General features: G+C 43.5%; 2 protein-coding genes across 2 annotated transcripts; both read left to right on the forward strand.

Moving 5' to 3' along the window:
• The first annotated feature begins 198 nt into the window (after nucleotides 1–198).
• Nucleotides 199–6,845, forward strand: LOC146683226 (putative methyltransferase-like protein 24). Its single transcript, XM_085446689.1, has 5 exons — nucleotides 199–704; nucleotides 1,577–1,675; nucleotides 3,219–3,355; nucleotides 3,523–3,790; nucleotides 5,767–6,845. The coding sequence occupies exons 1-5, from the start codon at nucleotides 381–383 to the stop codon at nucleotides 6,070–6,072; spliced, it is 1,134 nt and encodes a 377-aa protein (XP_085302815.1). The 5' UTR covers nucleotides 199–380; the 3' UTR covers nucleotides 6,073–6,845.
• A 1,469-nt stretch (nucleotides 6,846–8,314) lies between these two features.
• Nucleotides 8,315–17,344, forward strand: wasf2 (WASP family member 2). The gene is made up of 9 exons (XM_085446333.1): nucleotides 8,315–8,438; nucleotides 9,527–9,692; nucleotides 9,940–10,074; nucleotides 10,212–10,365; nucleotides 11,506–11,623; nucleotides 11,766–11,887; nucleotides 12,914–13,069; nucleotides 13,365–13,834; nucleotides 15,904–17,344. Exons 2-9 carry the CDS (start codon nucleotides 9,560–9,562, stop codon nucleotides 16,062–16,064), a joined length of 1,449 nt encoding a protein of 482 aa, XP_085302459.1. The 5' UTR covers nucleotides 8,315–8,438; nucleotides 9,527–9,559; the 3' UTR covers nucleotides 16,065–17,344.
• The last annotated feature ends 410 nt before the right edge of the window (nucleotides 17,345–17,754 follow it).

The raw sequence follows: 17,754 nt of genomic DNA on the forward strand, positions 1-17,754 counted from the left end.
TGGTCATCTTTTTGATAAATAAAGCATTTATTTTTACGGTAGAGGTGGCCTGTTTGCCCATTATAAAAACGAAATGGTGTTTTTCTTTAATCCTACATGCCTGTTAATTATAACCTAGTTACTTATAGGTTAAATAAAGCGGGGGTCACTGTGTCAATAAGGCCACCGCTGACCGAGGAATGCGCTTCGTCATCAGCAACTTTCCCCTGGGGATAACGAGAAGGAGGAGGTCGCGGAGGAAAGTGGAGGAGGGGAGTTCTCAGCTGGGACTTTCCTCTGCCCTCCAGGAAAACCGAAAAAAAGGGTAAAAAAAAAAAAAAAGTTAAATCACAGGGCACAGCGCCGGAGATGTTCGCCGGAGCCGTCGCGGAAGTGGAGGTATGCGGACCTGTGCGCCGTGGAGGGGCCGCTGCGGTGTCTCCCTCCGCTCGGGAGTACTACTCCTCTTAATCCCACCGTTTCTCCTCGCGCTCCAGCTCCTTGTCGTCGGGTCACTTTTACCTGGAGTCGCGCGGGTGTGGATGGGGTTAGAGGAGCGGGACGGAGGGGTCGCCTTTTCCGTTATCAGCATTCAACCGAAGCGGAGCTCACGGCATCGGGGGACGCCCGGTGTGGCTGAGGAGGAGGCAGAGGTGGACGACGGGCAGAGGAGGGGGGAGGGGGCAAGAGCGTACGAGGACGAGAACGAGATGCACTCGCGCCAGGTTCGTAAAGAAGTAGGGAAATAAGTTTATGCGTGGAATGTTTTATTATAGTACACGTGTAAATGTTTTGGGATGACTTGCATTTTTAATTTTAACTTAAATTACCAATATATTAAATTTATGAATGAAGTTTAGAAATAATTTAAAAAATGAACTAAGTGGGAGACAGATACTGGGATCACTGGGATTCAACAGGACTGCCACCCTGCTGCTGCTGCTGTGGCGTCCTCATCCAGTTCATTTATTATGCTGGGCCAGTTTGTGCACGACTCCCTGCATGATTACAGGCATGATGGGACAGGTGAGGGCAGGGGGCGCAGCTCAGCGCTGACCCCACATCAGAGAGAGATGACAGCTGTTCCCGTCTTTCTGTCTTTGCCCTTCAGCTGCAGAGTGCTACAGCCTCCATCTGTGTTTGTGTGTAGGTGCATCTGTCCCCTCTTCACCTCTCACTCCTCTCGCCCTCTCGCTTTCACTCTGCTCTTCTCTCACTGTCTCTTTATCTGCCCAAGGCTAAACTCTGACTCATTCTAGTGAATCATCACCTCCCCCCCCCCCACACACACACACGCTCCCCACAGAGGTTGCCATGGTGACCAAAAGGTTCATTCTGAGTTAGGTGGGGTGCAGATTGATGGTGATGGTGGGGTTGTGTGTGCAAACGTGTGTTTGTATGTTACACCGCCTTAGGCAAATACCAGCAGGACGGAGGTCAGTGCCTGTGACCTGGCTCCTCTGCACTCCTACCTGGGCACTCGCACACTTTACTGCTATTCCTATACATTATTTAACCACATTCAGAATTCTCTTGGATGTGTTGGTATTCCTTGCGCTGGAGTATATATAAATATACATGTCATGCATGTTCCCAGGTGGGACCCAGAGCATTGGAAGTGCAGCTGTGGGCAGCAGGCGAGCCATCCTTCACAGCAGAGCTCAATCGAATCATCTCATATATCACAAGGCCACAGGTAGGCTGCGCAGAGCACCATCCAAAATGCTGCAGTGAAAAATGTTTCCTTCACAAAGTTATCCGAAACTGAAAGAGCAAAAATAATCAGAGGGTTTGAAATGTCTGAGAGTGATTTCAAAACTCCCTAACATCATTTACTTTATGTAACGCAACCTGAAGTCTGGTAATTTTTTAACCGTTTACGGGACTGTAGAACAATGAGACTATAGTAAGCCTACAGCATAACACACATTTCACAAGATTACAGATAAGCAATGAGAAATAACAGGATGAATACAACTTGAAGTTATAAAGGACTTGTATGTGCAGTAATACACATCGAATGTCGAATGCACAAACTTTTGGCTTGTGACCCTTTAAAAAGTGTCTGCTATATTTCACGAGAAAAGTCAAGGAAGAAAAATCAGGTTTTTATTTGCAGACGGCTTTCTTCATCTTTCCTGTCTGTTTAAAAATCTGGTCTCATGACAAATCCCCCCCCCCCCCAGGGTTATCTTCTGACCCCTTGGAGAGGTCCCAGCCCTTAGGTTGGAAACCACTGGTCCAATAAATAACGCACTCCCTGAAGGCTGCACTCCAGCTCAGTGGGGGCTTCACATTTTTGTAGCCAGGAGTTAGACCTTGCCAAGCCTTAACAGAAATCAATAAAGAAAAGCAACTTCACTTTTTTGACTACTACACTTCTTTGACTGCAGTCGAGTGTGGGGGGTTAACATAGCAGTAATATGATCAGTCAGGCACTGTCAATATGCTGCCAGCAGAAATCTACCATATCTGGAGCCAGTAAGGACTTTTTGTTCCAGACAGGAAACTCCCAAACAAGAGACAAAACTTACGCAACACCAAGTGCTGGAGAACTGGGAAGGAAAGTTATATATGGAAGAATTTAAAAAACTGCTCCTAGTGTGCTGATTTAGTTTGGTATTATTTAAAGGGGCTTGATAATGCTCCATGTTTTTATTCTCAGACTTAAATGAATTCTTATGTATTTCATACTATACCTCAGGGAAGCATGTTAGTTCACCTTCTGTGTCTCACTTAGAGCCAGCTTTCTTGTGATTGGCTGCCCCTCACAAAGTGTTTTGAATTGCAGGTGGGTGGGGCATCAGTGTTTGAGATGACTGTATAAGGATAGCCAGTCGGTGACATTACAACAGAGCTGTTTGAAACCTTAAACTTTCCCTGACTGCATGACTTGAAACTTTCACCGTGCTTAATGTGAGCACAAAGCAGGAGCAGCATATGTGACAGAAAACAAGACAAAAGCAGAAACAGAAACAGAAACAGTCCACGTGTGGCCTTTTTAAACAGCCGCTATCAAATTATGAGTTTATCGTTAAACAATTCTGTTTTATTCAAAGTTATTTCGAGCCATGACTCTGCAATGTTCTCACAAATTACACAATTCTGGCCACTTTTCTGAACAACTTCTCCTTCCTTAGCTTCCCCTCTTCTCATTTGAATGCTAATTCTGTGTCGCGCTGTTTCCAGACCTCCATCCAGCCCGTCTTATGTGACTCTTTCCTCTTGTCTGTCCCCAGATGAACTGCTCCAAGGTTTTATCTCCAGGGCGGGCTCAGCCAGCACAGAGCCCTGCAGCGCCAGCCCATTGGCTGCTGTGTGCTGAGGACTGGCTCCTTCCAGCTACACACAAAACGTGTGTCGCATATTCCTTCAGGTGTGCCACTTGTCTGAGCCTTATGTCAATGCACGTGCTGCTATGCATTCTTATCACCGGTTCAGTTGGAATAAACAATGCAATGCATATTTAATCATGCATGCAATAATGTTCAAACGGCCTTTGCCTTCCTTCCTGTCTTTGTATGTCTGTCTTTGTCTCTGTAGCATGGATGGGGGAGATGCAGACTTTCTGAAGACTGTGTCGGGGCTGGGATGTGAAATACACTGTTTTGATCCCAGCAACTCTAATGCATCTGGTGGTCACCTTGGCAACAGTTTGGCTAGTAACCATGGCAATGGAGGCGTGGTCAGCCAGCACAAGATGTGGCTTGAGTGGCGAGCTCCAAAGAAGCGCGCGCACAAGAGGAGAGGAAACCCGGGTGGTGTTTCTCAGACACTGGCAGACATCATGGCAGCTCTGGGACATCACACAGTAAGACACGCACGCATGCACACACACTGAAATGTAGAGAAACAGTGCCAAACAAACATACCTTAGAGTCTTTTCACCCCAACATACCCTGAAAGCTCTTTTACTCAGATGTTCCCATAGCAACAGGGCTCTGCGCCATCTCTGGCTACCATGGCAACAGTTTAAGTGAATGAATCACCCAATTGCTTCCTGCAGCCACAAGAGGGAACTGCATACCTGGAGTTTGATTATATGCGGGGTGACAGAATAGCAAGCAGTCCAATACGTTCATCTATAACTACTTAGTGCCACAGCATGGAATTAAAATATACAATAGCTTCATGTAAGCAATAGTGCCACCATAGGTGGAGAAATGATCAAATGAGTGGGTTAAATTTTGGGGGGGGGGGCTAAACTTTCTCGCCGTTAGATGGACAAGGAAAATTCGAACACAGCTGTCTGGATTCAGTGGATGACGCAGAGGAGATTGATACAGACCGTGCACATTTGTTGCATTTGTTAACACTTTTGACTTTCTGTTATTCAGATTTCATCCAAAAATAACCAAACGTGGTGCACAAGATGTTTGGACAACTCAGGACACTGCTCATGTGTTTAATTAGAGGTTTCATGTATTGTTTCCCCCTGATTGGACAAGCAAATCAATTCTGACTGCTTCAGTGCCTGATTGCCTCCAGTTTGATCCAAATTTGGTTCAAGTATGTAGAGCCCATGACGCAGACTACACAAGTGGCTGCCATTGCCAGCTTTTAAACCTGTGTGGCTCAGTTGTTCCGACATTTATGACCGACAGTGCTGTTAATTAAATCTACTGTGATTAACCTGATTTTTTGTGAAAGCTGAGTTCAATTTTACTCGTCACACTCAGTTCTGATTACACTCAGACCCATTGAATCAAAAAAATCACTTAAATACGGCCTGTCTAACAAAGTGAAGTGAACATGACACGTTCACGTCACAATCTAAGGAAGCAACTGAGAAACAAAGTCATTGACGCATATCAAAGCCATTTCTAAAGTTTTGGGTCTCCAGTGAACCATGATGAGAGTCATTATTCACAAATGGAGAAAACTTGGAGCAGTGGTGAACCTTCCTAGGATTGGCCGGTCTACCAAAATTACCCCAAGAGCGCATCAACGACTCATCCAGGAGGTCACAAAAGAACCCGGAACAGCATCTTAAGAACTACAAACCCCTCCAATGTGACTGAATTAAAACTACTCTTCAAAGAAGAGTGGGCTAAAATTCCTAGTACTAATTTCTGCTGCATGCTAAACGGGGAGGGCAACAGACTCAACATTTTACGTATTGTTCTATTTTGTGACTTTTTAGCTTGTAAGGATGTATTTTCAACAGTTGCAAGTGAGCTGCAAGCGATTTCTCCAAGAACTGCAGCTAATAATTCTATTAATCAATATTTGACTGTATATGATTGTATGATTACAAAGCAGCAGGGCCACTATGGAAAGTAGTAATATGGTAAATGAACTGATATTTTGAACATTCAGAACACTTTCTCATTACAAGCCTGGTCACCCATTCACATATATGTTCACACTCCAACGGATGCATCGGGCGAAACTCTGGGTTCAGTTTGACATACAGACTAGGGGATGCAGGGATTGGCAGAAGACCTGTTCTATCTGCTGAGCCACAGCCCCCCTCATAGCATGAATATATCCTAATAAACTATCATTAAACATATAGACGGTGCTGGGAATTGTTCTTAGTAAAGCTGAGCTGATTTCAGTACCATCCCAATTCAGATCAGCTGATAAAGCCGTTTTTTTTTACAGTGCTTTTGCATGCTGACAGGAAATTCTGTTCCTGACTTAATCAGTGTCTTTTCTGTTGTTGCTAAAAGCCTGCTTTGTTCTGTATCTGGTGTTTTGCTAACTTAGGCTTCCTATGTGCTTGGGAGGGTGGGGAGGTGCTAGACCAGAGCCGTACTTTCCTCTGTTCTTTCTTCTCCTTAGGTTCACTTCCTGTATGCTGACCTGCTAAGCGGCGAGTGGCGCGTTTTTCAGAATTGGATCGAGGCAGGAACTCTACAGAATGTCCACCATCTTGTTGCTAAGGTGCACCTGCAGTGGGCAGGGTTTGAGGTGGGCGGAAGGGATGAGGAAGTGCTCCGCTATTGGTTCAGTGTCCTTCAAGGTCTTCAAGCTTGTGGACTCAAGCTGGTTCACAGCTCTGCAGGAGAGGGTCACAGTGTCCTTAAACAGACAGTAGCAAATGCTCACAGCTCCTACACACTCAGCTGGGTAAACACACAACACTGAGACTCACACACTGCTGGATGAAGCTGCGCACACATTATCCAAAGAGGGGGAAGCAGCTAGTGAAGTTTCCTGTTTTTCCTGGGATTTCAGGCATACACAGTTCTTCACATGACAACTCCCTCTAGTGGACATGAAGAAATCTGCAGCTAAAGGGTACAGCCAACTCTGAAATGGAAACTGTATTTATGTTTAAAACAGCATTTTCTTGTATCCAAATACTGAGAAGAAGAAGGGCTTGTTGTTTTAACCAAGTTAGAGGCCAAATAATAACAACTATTTTCAACTCATATAGACTGTACTGTGTCACAAAGGACGTATATATGTTCCAACTATTTCTGAATGCAAAACAACTGTCTGACAGGCTATTCTTTATTTTACAGTTGTACCATAAAGCTGTGTTTTGTTTTGTTTTTACCAATGAATCCCAAAATGCAACCCTTTGACCCGAGTCTGATCCAACAGGTTAACTTCTTTGAGTACATCACTGTAAGCCTTAATTACTTATACGTGCAATAAAATTTTACATCGAAGAAGAGCTTTTATCGTAAACTGGGTGTGTATACTGTGATGATGTATTAGAGGAAAACAATCAAGTTGCAGTTTAAAACCTGAATTTACACCACATTAAATTCCAAATAAGGGTTACTCTGTTAGTGACTGGTTGTAATGCAATGGGTCAGGTGTGTCAGAGCACCTATAATTTGTGTCCTGTGGAAGATAAACACCTTGAGGCAACTGTTGTTTCAATGTTGCACAATATAAATAAAACTGAATTGAATTAAAAAGAATTATCTCACAATTTGTTTTATATATTCACCCATATTTTCCTATATTTATTATAGCTTTATCCATTCCAAAAACCGTTATGTGTTTGATATGATTTTTCCTGTTGAGACATCCAATATTGTCCACGTTTCAACCGTTTAGCTGTTGATTTGAGGTGAAGTTGAAGAATTTGATGGTACCACTGGCAACAAACAGCCCGAAGCATGACGCTGCCACCATCATCCGTAACCGCTGGTACAAGTACAGTGTTGTTTGGTTTGAGAGCCTCAACTTTACTCTTTACAACTTTACCAAATAGCTTAAACTTCATCTTGTCCATTGACCATCTTAACCATCAAACCTTTCTTCTGAAGGTATTTGGTTTGTCCATGTGGGCAGTTGGAAATTTAAGTTGAGCTTGAAGATTTTGGAGCAGGGGCTTCTTTCTTGGTAAGCACCTTCTCAGTCCATGGTGATGCTTCACTGTGGACAGTGACACTGGTGTTTCTGCAGTTTCCAGATCGCAGTAGGCTTGAGCCTCGGTGGTTCTTGGATTATTCCTGAACATCCTAACCAGTGTCCTGTCACTGAGGGTGACAGTTCGGGGCTTCTTCCAGGCCTTGGCAAAGTGGTGACACATCTCAATAACTTGTACTCACATATAATTGTTTGTACTGATGATCTTGGAATCTGTGGTTGTTTACAAATGACAAGGTTTAATGTCTTTATGAGTGTATTCTAAGGTTGTGTTTAATAATTTGAGAGAAGCACACATCAACCTACGTGCGGTATTTACATGGACTTGATAGTGGGAAACAGCACAAAAAAGTAAAAAGAAAAAAAAGTCTACAAGCGTGCAACAATTAAATTACTTTGATAGTCTATTTCCTCCAACCACATTGTATGGACACTTGATCTATGAAGGAAAACAAAAGAAGCTGGGTGTAACAGTGTTAACTTTATATGCCAAAACAAATGTGAGCACTGTACCGCAAGATGAAGCCCATTGCAACATTAAAATAACCACATTGTCTCAAATGTATTCACCACATATTCACAGGCGTGACGCCAACTTCTATGTGATTGAGTCTTCCCTGGATGCACGCTAACTTGAAGCTCTGCAGTTTGCTCGGGCTGAGCTGAGGTTAAGCAGGCACTTAACACTCACCGAGGCTTACTGGACAACCTGCTTGTCGGTATGAGCTTTTCTCCACAGCACATTTTATCCATGGAAGCTAATGCCAGTCATTCCTCGGACGCGTTCCAACTCGCTTGAGCGCACGTTGGAATGTGCCGCTGCCTCCACCCTCTCTTACGTAAATTGCGGACAGATGTTTGCCACTAGTTTGGGTGGAGTTGCGCTTTTTACGTTGCAATTTCCACATCCTGTTCTCGGTTATAGCAGGTGACAGGCCCAGCAGCCAATCAGCTTCAAAGAACTCCGCCGCTCGACCAATCAGAAGTTCGCAACCCCGGGACTTGGGCGATCTGTTTAGCTCGGTCCCGCATACAGTACCGAACAACATTTCTTAAGAAAAATCTTGAGACAATAACAATTGTAGGGCTGTATAAAGAGACGCCTAAGGTTACCAGGTTTGACGGTAAGTGAAATGTCTTTGTTGTGTGTTGTTTTGTTTAAGCGAGTGGCGTAAATGTACGTTTGTTTGGCTTTTCCTTCGATATAAGAGACGCCTAGAAGTTACTTCCTGCTCTGAGAAGGCCGAGATCCCAAGTTACATTTATTCCATTTAAGTTAAGTTAGTGGCGCAAAAAAAGTGTAACCCGTCTTTTTTTTTTTTTTTTACCACGTATTTACTCACGTCAGAGAAAGTTAGGAGCTCGGTGTAAAGTTGGGGGGAAAAGTGCAGTAAAGCTAGCTAATAGCACTTTGTCAAAGGCAGAGTGGGCGACCTGTCAGTGACGAACAAGCCTCTAAGCCTGAAATGGACGCATTCCTTCATTCATGATTAATCACTAAATCCTCCAGGTAGCTTGGTAATAATATACACATCCCGAGGTACGAAGGTAGCGATCCTCCATTTTTCCCGCTTTCTTTTTCTTTCCTTTTCTACACACAGTAACATTTATGCCATGATTCACCACCAACAGGAAAAATCTTGTAATTAGGCAGCTGCAATGGGCAACAGCAGTCAAAACAGGGTGTACTTAGAGAGTAAACCAAAATCAAGGCCGCACTGTGTTGAAAGCAGGGAGAGTCTGCAGTCACTGCAAATCTCTGACCCCTTAATAGGAACTGTCGTTTGCTTATCTTATTCAGTCTGGACACTGTGGAGTTACTGCACTGCGTGAGCTCACACGGCTGCCCTGACTAATCTGTTTAAAATAACGTGATGTGTTTCCACTGCTCTAAGCAGTGCGGAAATCACAAATCCACCTAGTTCTGCTCTTTGCTATTTTGGACATTTTAGATTTGTCCACTCTAAACCGGGTGGGTGGTGCATGCTCGATGGGTGGAGCGAAGGCATAGTTTTGCTTCTGCTTTAGCTCTGTCTGGGTCAGTGTATTTTTGTAGGCGTCTGTCTCATGTGACTTATTTAGGACCAGTTCACAGTCGTGTCATAATGAAAATAGGTGCTCATTGGGTGCAAAAGTATAGTAAAATTGAATATTAATTTGATTACATTTATATGTTTTTCACTCCCCTGACCTACCTCTCCTTTTCCAACAGGGTTGGGCTGCCCTACCCCCAGCACACCCCACCATGCCTCTGGTGACGAGGAATATAGAGCCGCGGCATATTTGTCGCCATCCCATTCCTTCTAACATCCGCAGTGAGCTGGAATGTGTCACCAACATAAGCCTGGCCAACATCATCCGCCAGCTCGGCAGCCTCAGTAAGCTTCTGTTATGCTCGGGTGTCAGTGTGTGTATGAATGGTTAATGAGCAGTTATGAATATGTATTACATGGATCTTTATTGTTTTAAAAAAAAAGTTAATGCATTTTTATGTAGATGTGAATTTTCATTGGCTATGCATGCGTGAGATAAATCCTTTAATTGGTGCAAGTGAGAAACTTGTGTGTGTGTGTGTGTGTGTGTGTGTGTGTGTGTGTGTGTGTGTGTGTGCGCACACGCGTGCAGGCAAATATGCAGAGGACGTGTTCGGGGAGCTGTTTGTTCAGGCTGGAGAATTTGCCGGCAGGGTGAGCTCGCTTGGAGAAAGAGTGGATCGCCTGCAGGTTAAAGTCACCCAGCTGGACCCCAAAGAAGAGGAGGGTATGTACTTGCACATTTTACTGTTAACGTTACTACTTATACTGGTATCAGTGTAGAGTATTGGTTTGAAACCTCCTTTGCAGAGAATCTAATGAACACAATACATGTTTAAAACATTGCCGGTCTGTTTCTCTCAGTTTCTTTGCATGGAATCACTGCAAAGAAGGCTTTTAAAAGCAGTCTGACCCAGGACCAGCAGCTCTTCACCAGGCCATCTCTGCCAATGCCTGTACAAGACACTTACACGTACTGCGATCCACCTCCACCGCTCAACCAGCTCAGCGTATACCGGTAAGATGCTGCACAGGCCAAGCTCATATTTACCCACTGCAGCAGCTCCAGCAGTGAATAACAAGAACACGTGCAAGCACATGTGCCCATATGGAAACACACATGCATGGGAGATTCTTGTAATGTGCATTATTTAAGCTTACCCCTGTTACATGTGCTTCTTATCAAGGAGAGGGTCTCGGAGGTGTCTGGGCAGTATTAGGTTTGATTTAAGGAGGCTCAGTCTAACACGAATGGCAGTTTTACACTAGAAAACGCATAGTACGCCGTTACAAAATCCTAGAGAATTATGGTGTAGACGCCATAGTTTTCCCTGTTGTTTTGTTTTTAGTGTGTAACCTCTTTAAGTCCAGGCAGTTTTGGGGTTTTAATTCTGGCAGCTGTTTGACAAGCCACACTTGTTGCTTTTGCTGTTAAATAACCCACCAATCAATTGATTGTGGAAAGATATTCTGTGGGAAATAACCCCAGAGGGCAGTATGGCGGTGTCGTGGTTAGCACCATTGCCTGGGCTCTCTCCAGCTGCTCCGGCTTCCTCCCACAGTCAAAAGACATGCATTTCATGTTAATTGTTGATTACGAATCAACTGTGGGTGTGAATGTGACTGTGAATCGTTGTCTCTCTGCGGGAGCCCTGATTGGCAACCTGTCCAGGGTGTACACTGCCTTTTGCTGTGTAGTAGTTGGGATAGGCTCCAGCCTAGATAAGTGGGGGAAAAAAGGGACGGATGGATGCATGTAAAGCGTCTTTAGTCACAAGCTAAGATATCTGTGAGTGTAGATCATTTACAAGGCACGATATGTCATCTGAAGTGTGAATAATCAGAAGGCAATGTTAAATGTAATGTGTAGAGCTGTTCCTGGTTTGAATGTAAATGTGGTGATAATTTGACTCGGATCATTCTTTACGGACAATGATTTATCCGTGCGGTGTGATCTGGATGTGACTAAAGACATTAATGTATTTTTAGTGAAGTTTTCTTTTAAAAAGGGAAGTTTACTGGCGTCTTAAGACTAACACACATGCCAGATAACCATCTTTTAACTAACACTGGTTTTTTTTTTCATACTTGTAAGATGGCACATTGTGCAACTGATACCTAGAAATAATTATTAATGTCTGTAAATTGTTGTCTACAGAGACGACGGGAAGGAGGCCCTAAAGTTTTACACCGATTCCTCCTACTTCTTTGACCTGTGGAAGGAGAAGATGCTGCAGGACACCAAGGACATCATGAAGGAGAAACGCAAGCACAGAGTGAGACTCCTAAACACCCTCATACGCACAAAGACATGAGTCATTACACAAGTAAAAGCAATCTACAATTAGTCACATCACATGAAAATGTTCGAATCCAGTGCTAATCTTGCACTTTTTAAACCGTCTCCTTAATGAGCAGAAGGAAAAGAAAGACCATCTGAACCAACGGACCCTCAATCCTCGAAAGATCAAGACCAGAAAGGATGAATGGGAACGGCGTAAGATGGGAGAGGAGTTTGTTGTACCAAAGTCTGACTTGATGTAAGTTTTCTGAGATGCCTCCTTTTTGTTTATCAGTCATTAACACTGACCAGGAATCAAAAGAACAAAAACCATCAAAGTCGAATTATAGTAAAATAATATCTTCACAATAGTCCATCACAAAACATCAATCATTTTCATCCAGCGTCATCCACAAGGCTGCAGTGGCTCTGAGCCCTGACATACCCAGTAGGCTTTAATGTGGATTTCAAGCATCTTATAAATCATTTAATTAATACAATAAAAATCTATTGTTTCTCTTTACAAAGTAAAATAACAGATGAGACATTATTTTGCTCATTCTTTCCCCTTTTATCACTGGATCTGTACACAGTGGTTTGGATGGTATGTCCTGTCAGAAAATGTTCTCGGGGGGTTGGGTGTAGAGCTGGCCGTCATTGGAAAATTGCAGTAAACAAATGTGTGAGTCACACTGGGCCCTGTTCTTGATGGTACTAATACTGTTGCATACTTTTATGTGTGTGTGTGTGTGTGTGTGTGTGTGTGTGTGTGTGTGTGTGTGTGTGTGTGTGTGTGTGTGTGCGCGCGCGCGCGTGCGCATATGTGTATATATGTTTGTTTTTTAATTTTAATATATATTATAATTAAAAGAATGAATACAACAGATATATGTGCACAAATTAGTTAATAGTACCCATTATAATAACATCAAAGAGTCCTAAATTCCTCGTTTTGGATTATATTCTTTTTACCAAAATGGGAAGTTTTGCTGATTCAGCTCCTGCAGTGTTTCATCAGCCTGACAGCAGGCCTGATAAGGAGAAAAAGTCCGATTTCCTGACAAGCTGTATAGGTGAAGAACAAGCTATTCTCTCTCAACACTTTGTGTAACAATCTGTTTCTGCTGCTTTAAAATGCGTTTGGCACGTCTATGAAATTGTTATAAATGCGCATAAACAGATGCGGCCTGAGCACAAAATGCTAGTCACGTCCGTGTTTCTTATTATTTGTTACTTGTGGTCTGGTTTATTTTTGGGCTCACAGCGATGTCTCATTTCTTATAAGGAATTCTTGTGAGGGCCTGAATGGAAGTATTGGATCTGGGGAGGGCTTCAACTCTGAAAGCCTTGAGCTTAGCACAAACTCCTATGCTTATGATCCTGGCTCGCCTCCTCCTCCTCCCGGTCCCGATGAATTGCCTCCTCCGCCTCCGGACATGGCGTAAGTACTGTAACATCATACATACCGGCCCACACATGCTCCACACATTGCACCACCACCCGTGCAAACATGTAGTGAAAGTACAGCCACACGTACAGCTACACTGAAATCCTATACGCGCCTTCTGAGCTGAAGCTAAACGGATTATAGTCTTTGACTTTGTGATTCTTTAATGAATAGGAGCTGCTCTGGAAGCAGCTGCACACAAATTGCAGGTTAATGGAGGGAAGTGAAGGCTCCATTATGCCGTTTATATTATCCTTTATACCTCCAACTTCCTCTCCATCACTTACAGGTATGGTAACGATGGAGCACCCACCCAGAAGCGTGTCAGCATGCTGAGTCCAAGCCACCCTCCCCCAGCTCCCCCCAATGCTTCTTCCCCGAACAACTCCCGCCCAAGTCTCTCTCCTCCCCCTGCACCTCCTCCCCCTCCTCCACCTTCTGGTTTTGGGATTCCCCCACCTCCCTCTGGCTTTGACACCCCACCTTCTCCCCCTCCCTTCTTCTCCTCTTCCGCTCCACCTGCTCCCCCTCCTCCCCCATCTATGTCCGCCATCCCTCCTCCACCACCTATGCCTGCAGGCGGGGGTCCACCGCCACCACCTCCTCCACCGCCTCCCCCCGGTCCTCCTCCACCACCTTTCGAAAGTTCTGCTCCTCGTCCGCCACCTTCTGGCGGGGTAACAGCCTGTTCTGCTCCCAAACCTCAGCCAGAGCCCGTCAGTGACGCTCGCAGTGACCTGCTGCAGGCCATCCGACAAGGTAAAGCACCGCAGGAACACCTCGGGCCTCATGGGCCGGACCAAAGTGTCAAACATGGGAAACAAATAAAACATGCAACACATAGCAAACATACATATATAACGAACCATGAAGAATTAACTTGTAGGCGTTCTTGTGTCGCAAACTTTAATTTGTGTCAGAATCAAGATATAAAAGATCAGACTTATCTTTTATCACGGGAGAACAGGGCCCCTTCACCAAAGTAATGAAAACATGAAGAGACAACAGCAGTGGCATCTAAATAAAGCATCATCTGTTCCTCCTCACATCAGGCCTCATCTCCTAAATTGAAGTCAGGGCTGTAAATCAGGAAAAAGTGCAAAAACATGCTTATTTATTCCTGGTATTTTCAAAATTACTTCTTGGCAGGAGATTAGACATGCAGCCCTCTCATCTTCAAACAGCTGACATGGTTAAAGAGTCTTAAAAAGCACACCTTCCCTCTGAACAAAACACTCCAGAGTTGTTGTTTTTGTCCTACAACAGCCACCGTAGCTTAATTCATGCACTTGAATTGGGAAATGTGAGAAAATAGATATCAGTTGACTGCAATCCACTGACATCTAGCAGTGAGATATGCACACCCTTTTCTTTTAACACCACTATTGTTCTAAAACGTGATTATCAGTGCTAGTTTCTCAGATAAAGATTTAAGCACTAACACAATACTTGAACTACCAAAGAGTAAAGAAGATATATGCTCTGCGTTTGTGCACACTGACATGTCACCATTTACTTTGTCTGTGCATTCCCTTACTTGCGAAACATTTACAAAGCAGATTGGAGAAAAAAAAATTTGAATCCTGCAATGTTTACTACTTAATTTGGTCCCTGCTGCCTGCCGCTGTTTTTTGACACATTTTTACTCCCAGCTGTCAGTGAGTGAAACAGTGTGATACGTTTGAGCAGGAGTATAAACAAAGTGGCATGCATTAAAAAAAAACAAAAACGGGGACCTACAAACCGTGAACTCATGTTCAAGAAGCCAGTTTGAGATGATTTGAGCTTTGTGACATGATGTGTTACACTCTGGTCATGAACATGGACATGGTCAGCAACAGTACTTGGCTAGACTGTGCTGAATAACGATCGGCTGGTAATTACGGGCCCAAAGTCGGAAATCAAAACTCAGACCAGGAAACATTTCTTCAGTGTTTTAAGCCCTAGAGATGGTTGTTTGGGGAAATCCCAGTAGATCAGCAGTTTCTGAAGTACTCTGGCATCAACAGCTGTGCCACGTAAATGTTTTTTGGTTACGGTCATGTGATTGGCTAATGATACATTTACATTAACAGCAGGTGAATAAAGTGGCTATTTTGAGCGTTTTAACCATTAATTTGAATCAAGGCTGCTGACAAGAAAAGTCCTTCAAAACCCTGAATGGTTTGTTTGGTTTTTTTTGGGTTTGTTTTTTGTTTTCTCCACTCGGCAGTGAGTATTTTCTCCACAACATGTTGCGGCTTACATAAATAAGTGTGATGTCCTTGACTCCTCCAGCTCTGCAGTCAAACTGATACTCCCTCTTCACAACCATACGGTTCTCATCATCCTGTGATACATACAAAATGATATGCTAATCATGTGTTATTGTTGAGCTTTATGAGCTGTTTATCTTAAACTAGTTGATTTGTTGTAGACTTTAACGCTGCAGTCAACTCCCACTCGCCTCAAACCATTATCTGGAAACAGTATGTCTCTGTATCGGCACAGCAGGGAAGAGGGCAGAGGAGGAAATGAATTATGCCACTGAGCTGTAATTAATTAAGTCAAGGACCTTAGGTAACACGTTCAGCTTTTAAAAAGACAATGTGTGCTGGTCTCGAATGATATTAAATACTTAAAAACTGCATTTTAAGTATTGAGTATGTGGACTCTTTCCTTCAAGTGCCATACATGATTTGTGACTACTATCTGCCAGCTCCCTGATTACCCTGATAGTCAGTGATGACAGCGTTTTTCTATGAATGACCTAAATAATGACAGAGTTAAGCTGGATAAAGATTACTCAGATGTTGAACACGCCTTTAAACCGTTTAACACGCTTTCAGGTTTCAACCTGCGGAAGGTGGAGGAACAGCGGGAGCAGGAGAAGAGGGATCACTTCGGCAACGATGTGGCCGCCATCCTGTCGCGCCGTATCGCCGTGGAGTGCAGCGACAGCGAGGACGACTCCTCCGAGTTCGGAGAGGACGATGACTGGTCCGATTGATCGCCATCCTTTTTCCTCTCACTACCGTGTGCGTGTTTGTGTCTGTCTGTGTGTGTGTGGTTGTTTGTTTGTTTTCTTCCTCAGTCTTAGAAAACACCTGTGCATTCCCATTCAGATTCCAGCCTTCAAGTACAAACAGCACAGAGGTCTGTGTATTTTTTGTGTGAAAGCTGGTCACTTTGAGAGGACGTGTGCATGTTGTATTTGCTTGTGACCAATTTCAAATCACATTCCTCGATCCGGTCACGTATATATTCAAAATAATTTATGTCAGAATTATAAATGGAGCGAGCGTGTCTGGTTTTGTCCTAGTTTGCCATTAATTCTCATTGGATGACACACGGCTGTTATTGATGCAAGAGTGCTATGTGATGTGAGGCACGTCTCTCCTGAGCGCGTGCCTAAATGCATCACCTCCGCCTCTCTCTGCGTGTCTGTTACAGTCAGGTATCCTTTGCTGAGGGCTTAAAGCCTGGTTTTTAGTGGCTGTGGTGCATTATGGCAACAGATAATAGAGAGTAAAATCGAACACAAGCACACACACACACGTGCAACAGCTTCAGTTCACAGTAGTTATATGTATCGATGGAAAGACAAGCTTCTTCATAGATTATGTGATACGGATGTAAAGTTTATATCTATGGATTATTAATTCAATCACTTTAAATCCCAAAGCACAGTTTTTATTACATTTTGTATTTTGTCTTCTCACTTTTTCTTTGTTTTTTAAGTGGTTTCATGAGAACCTTTGTCTTGTGGTTGTAGATCATAAACAACCTCAGTAATTAATTATTCAGTGAGATAAGGAGAGAGGTATTGGCTGATGTCAGACACCAGGAGTGTTGGATAAGTTTGCCATACTTAACATATGCAGAAATTAACATTAATAACTTGATTTTTATTTTTAATGTTATTTTTTTAGCTAATGTATTTTACTTTTCTTATGTTTTTCTTCCTGCAATTGTATTCTGAGATTTTCTGGGGATCAACTAGAATTTGTTGCTTTAATCACAGTGCCTTTTTATACTGAATTTCAGTGTCTGTGCCTTAATTTGGTTAGCAATACAGGTTCCTGTCAGCTTTCTCCAAAACTATGATGATGAGTCCAATGAACTGACTGTTTAATGTGGACCACTTTTTTTTTTTTTAAAGTGCCTTTTCTTTTAAGTCTGTCTGTGTTAATGCACCATGACACGGCATGCTTAGCCAAAGATCTGCTTCTCCTGCCTTAAATTTCCAAATGATTAGTTCGTTCAATAAAGAGAGTGAATTTCACTGACTGTTCAGTGTTTGGTGTGTGTGCTATGATGTCTTAAGTGAGAGGTTAAACCTTGAAGGAGGGGGAAAAAAAGCTCTGCTCAGGCTTCCAGTGACTCATCCTCTTTATGTCTTTGCTGGACACCTTTCATAGCCCTCGGTGCCGCGTGCGTAGAGTGTGAAAACGAACTGACTGCAGAAATTTTCAGAAAACTGGTAGGAGGAGAGAGAAACCTCTTGCATAATCGCCACATTCTCATGCCACGGCTGCTTCAAGGATGCAGTGGGTGCTCCAGGACGGTAATAACATCGCCCATTGCTTCGAACACGAAATAATTTAAGATACAGGAACAGCAGCAGCGGTCCGAGTTAAAGAGTGAGAGATGGAAAGAGACAAGCACTAAAAGCCCTGCTAGCAGTGAAGAAGGATGAC

Source organism: Copadichromis virginalis, linkage group LG22, assembly GCF_057382275.1.
Source record: "Copadichromis virginalis isolate Kocher_CV1m ecotype Utaka linkage group LG22, C_Virginalis_male_GT1.1, whole genome shotgun sequence".
In the NCBI taxonomy this organism is placed as follows: domain Eukaryota; kingdom Metazoa; phylum Chordata; class Actinopteri; order Cichliformes; family Cichlidae; genus Copadichromis; species Copadichromis virginalis.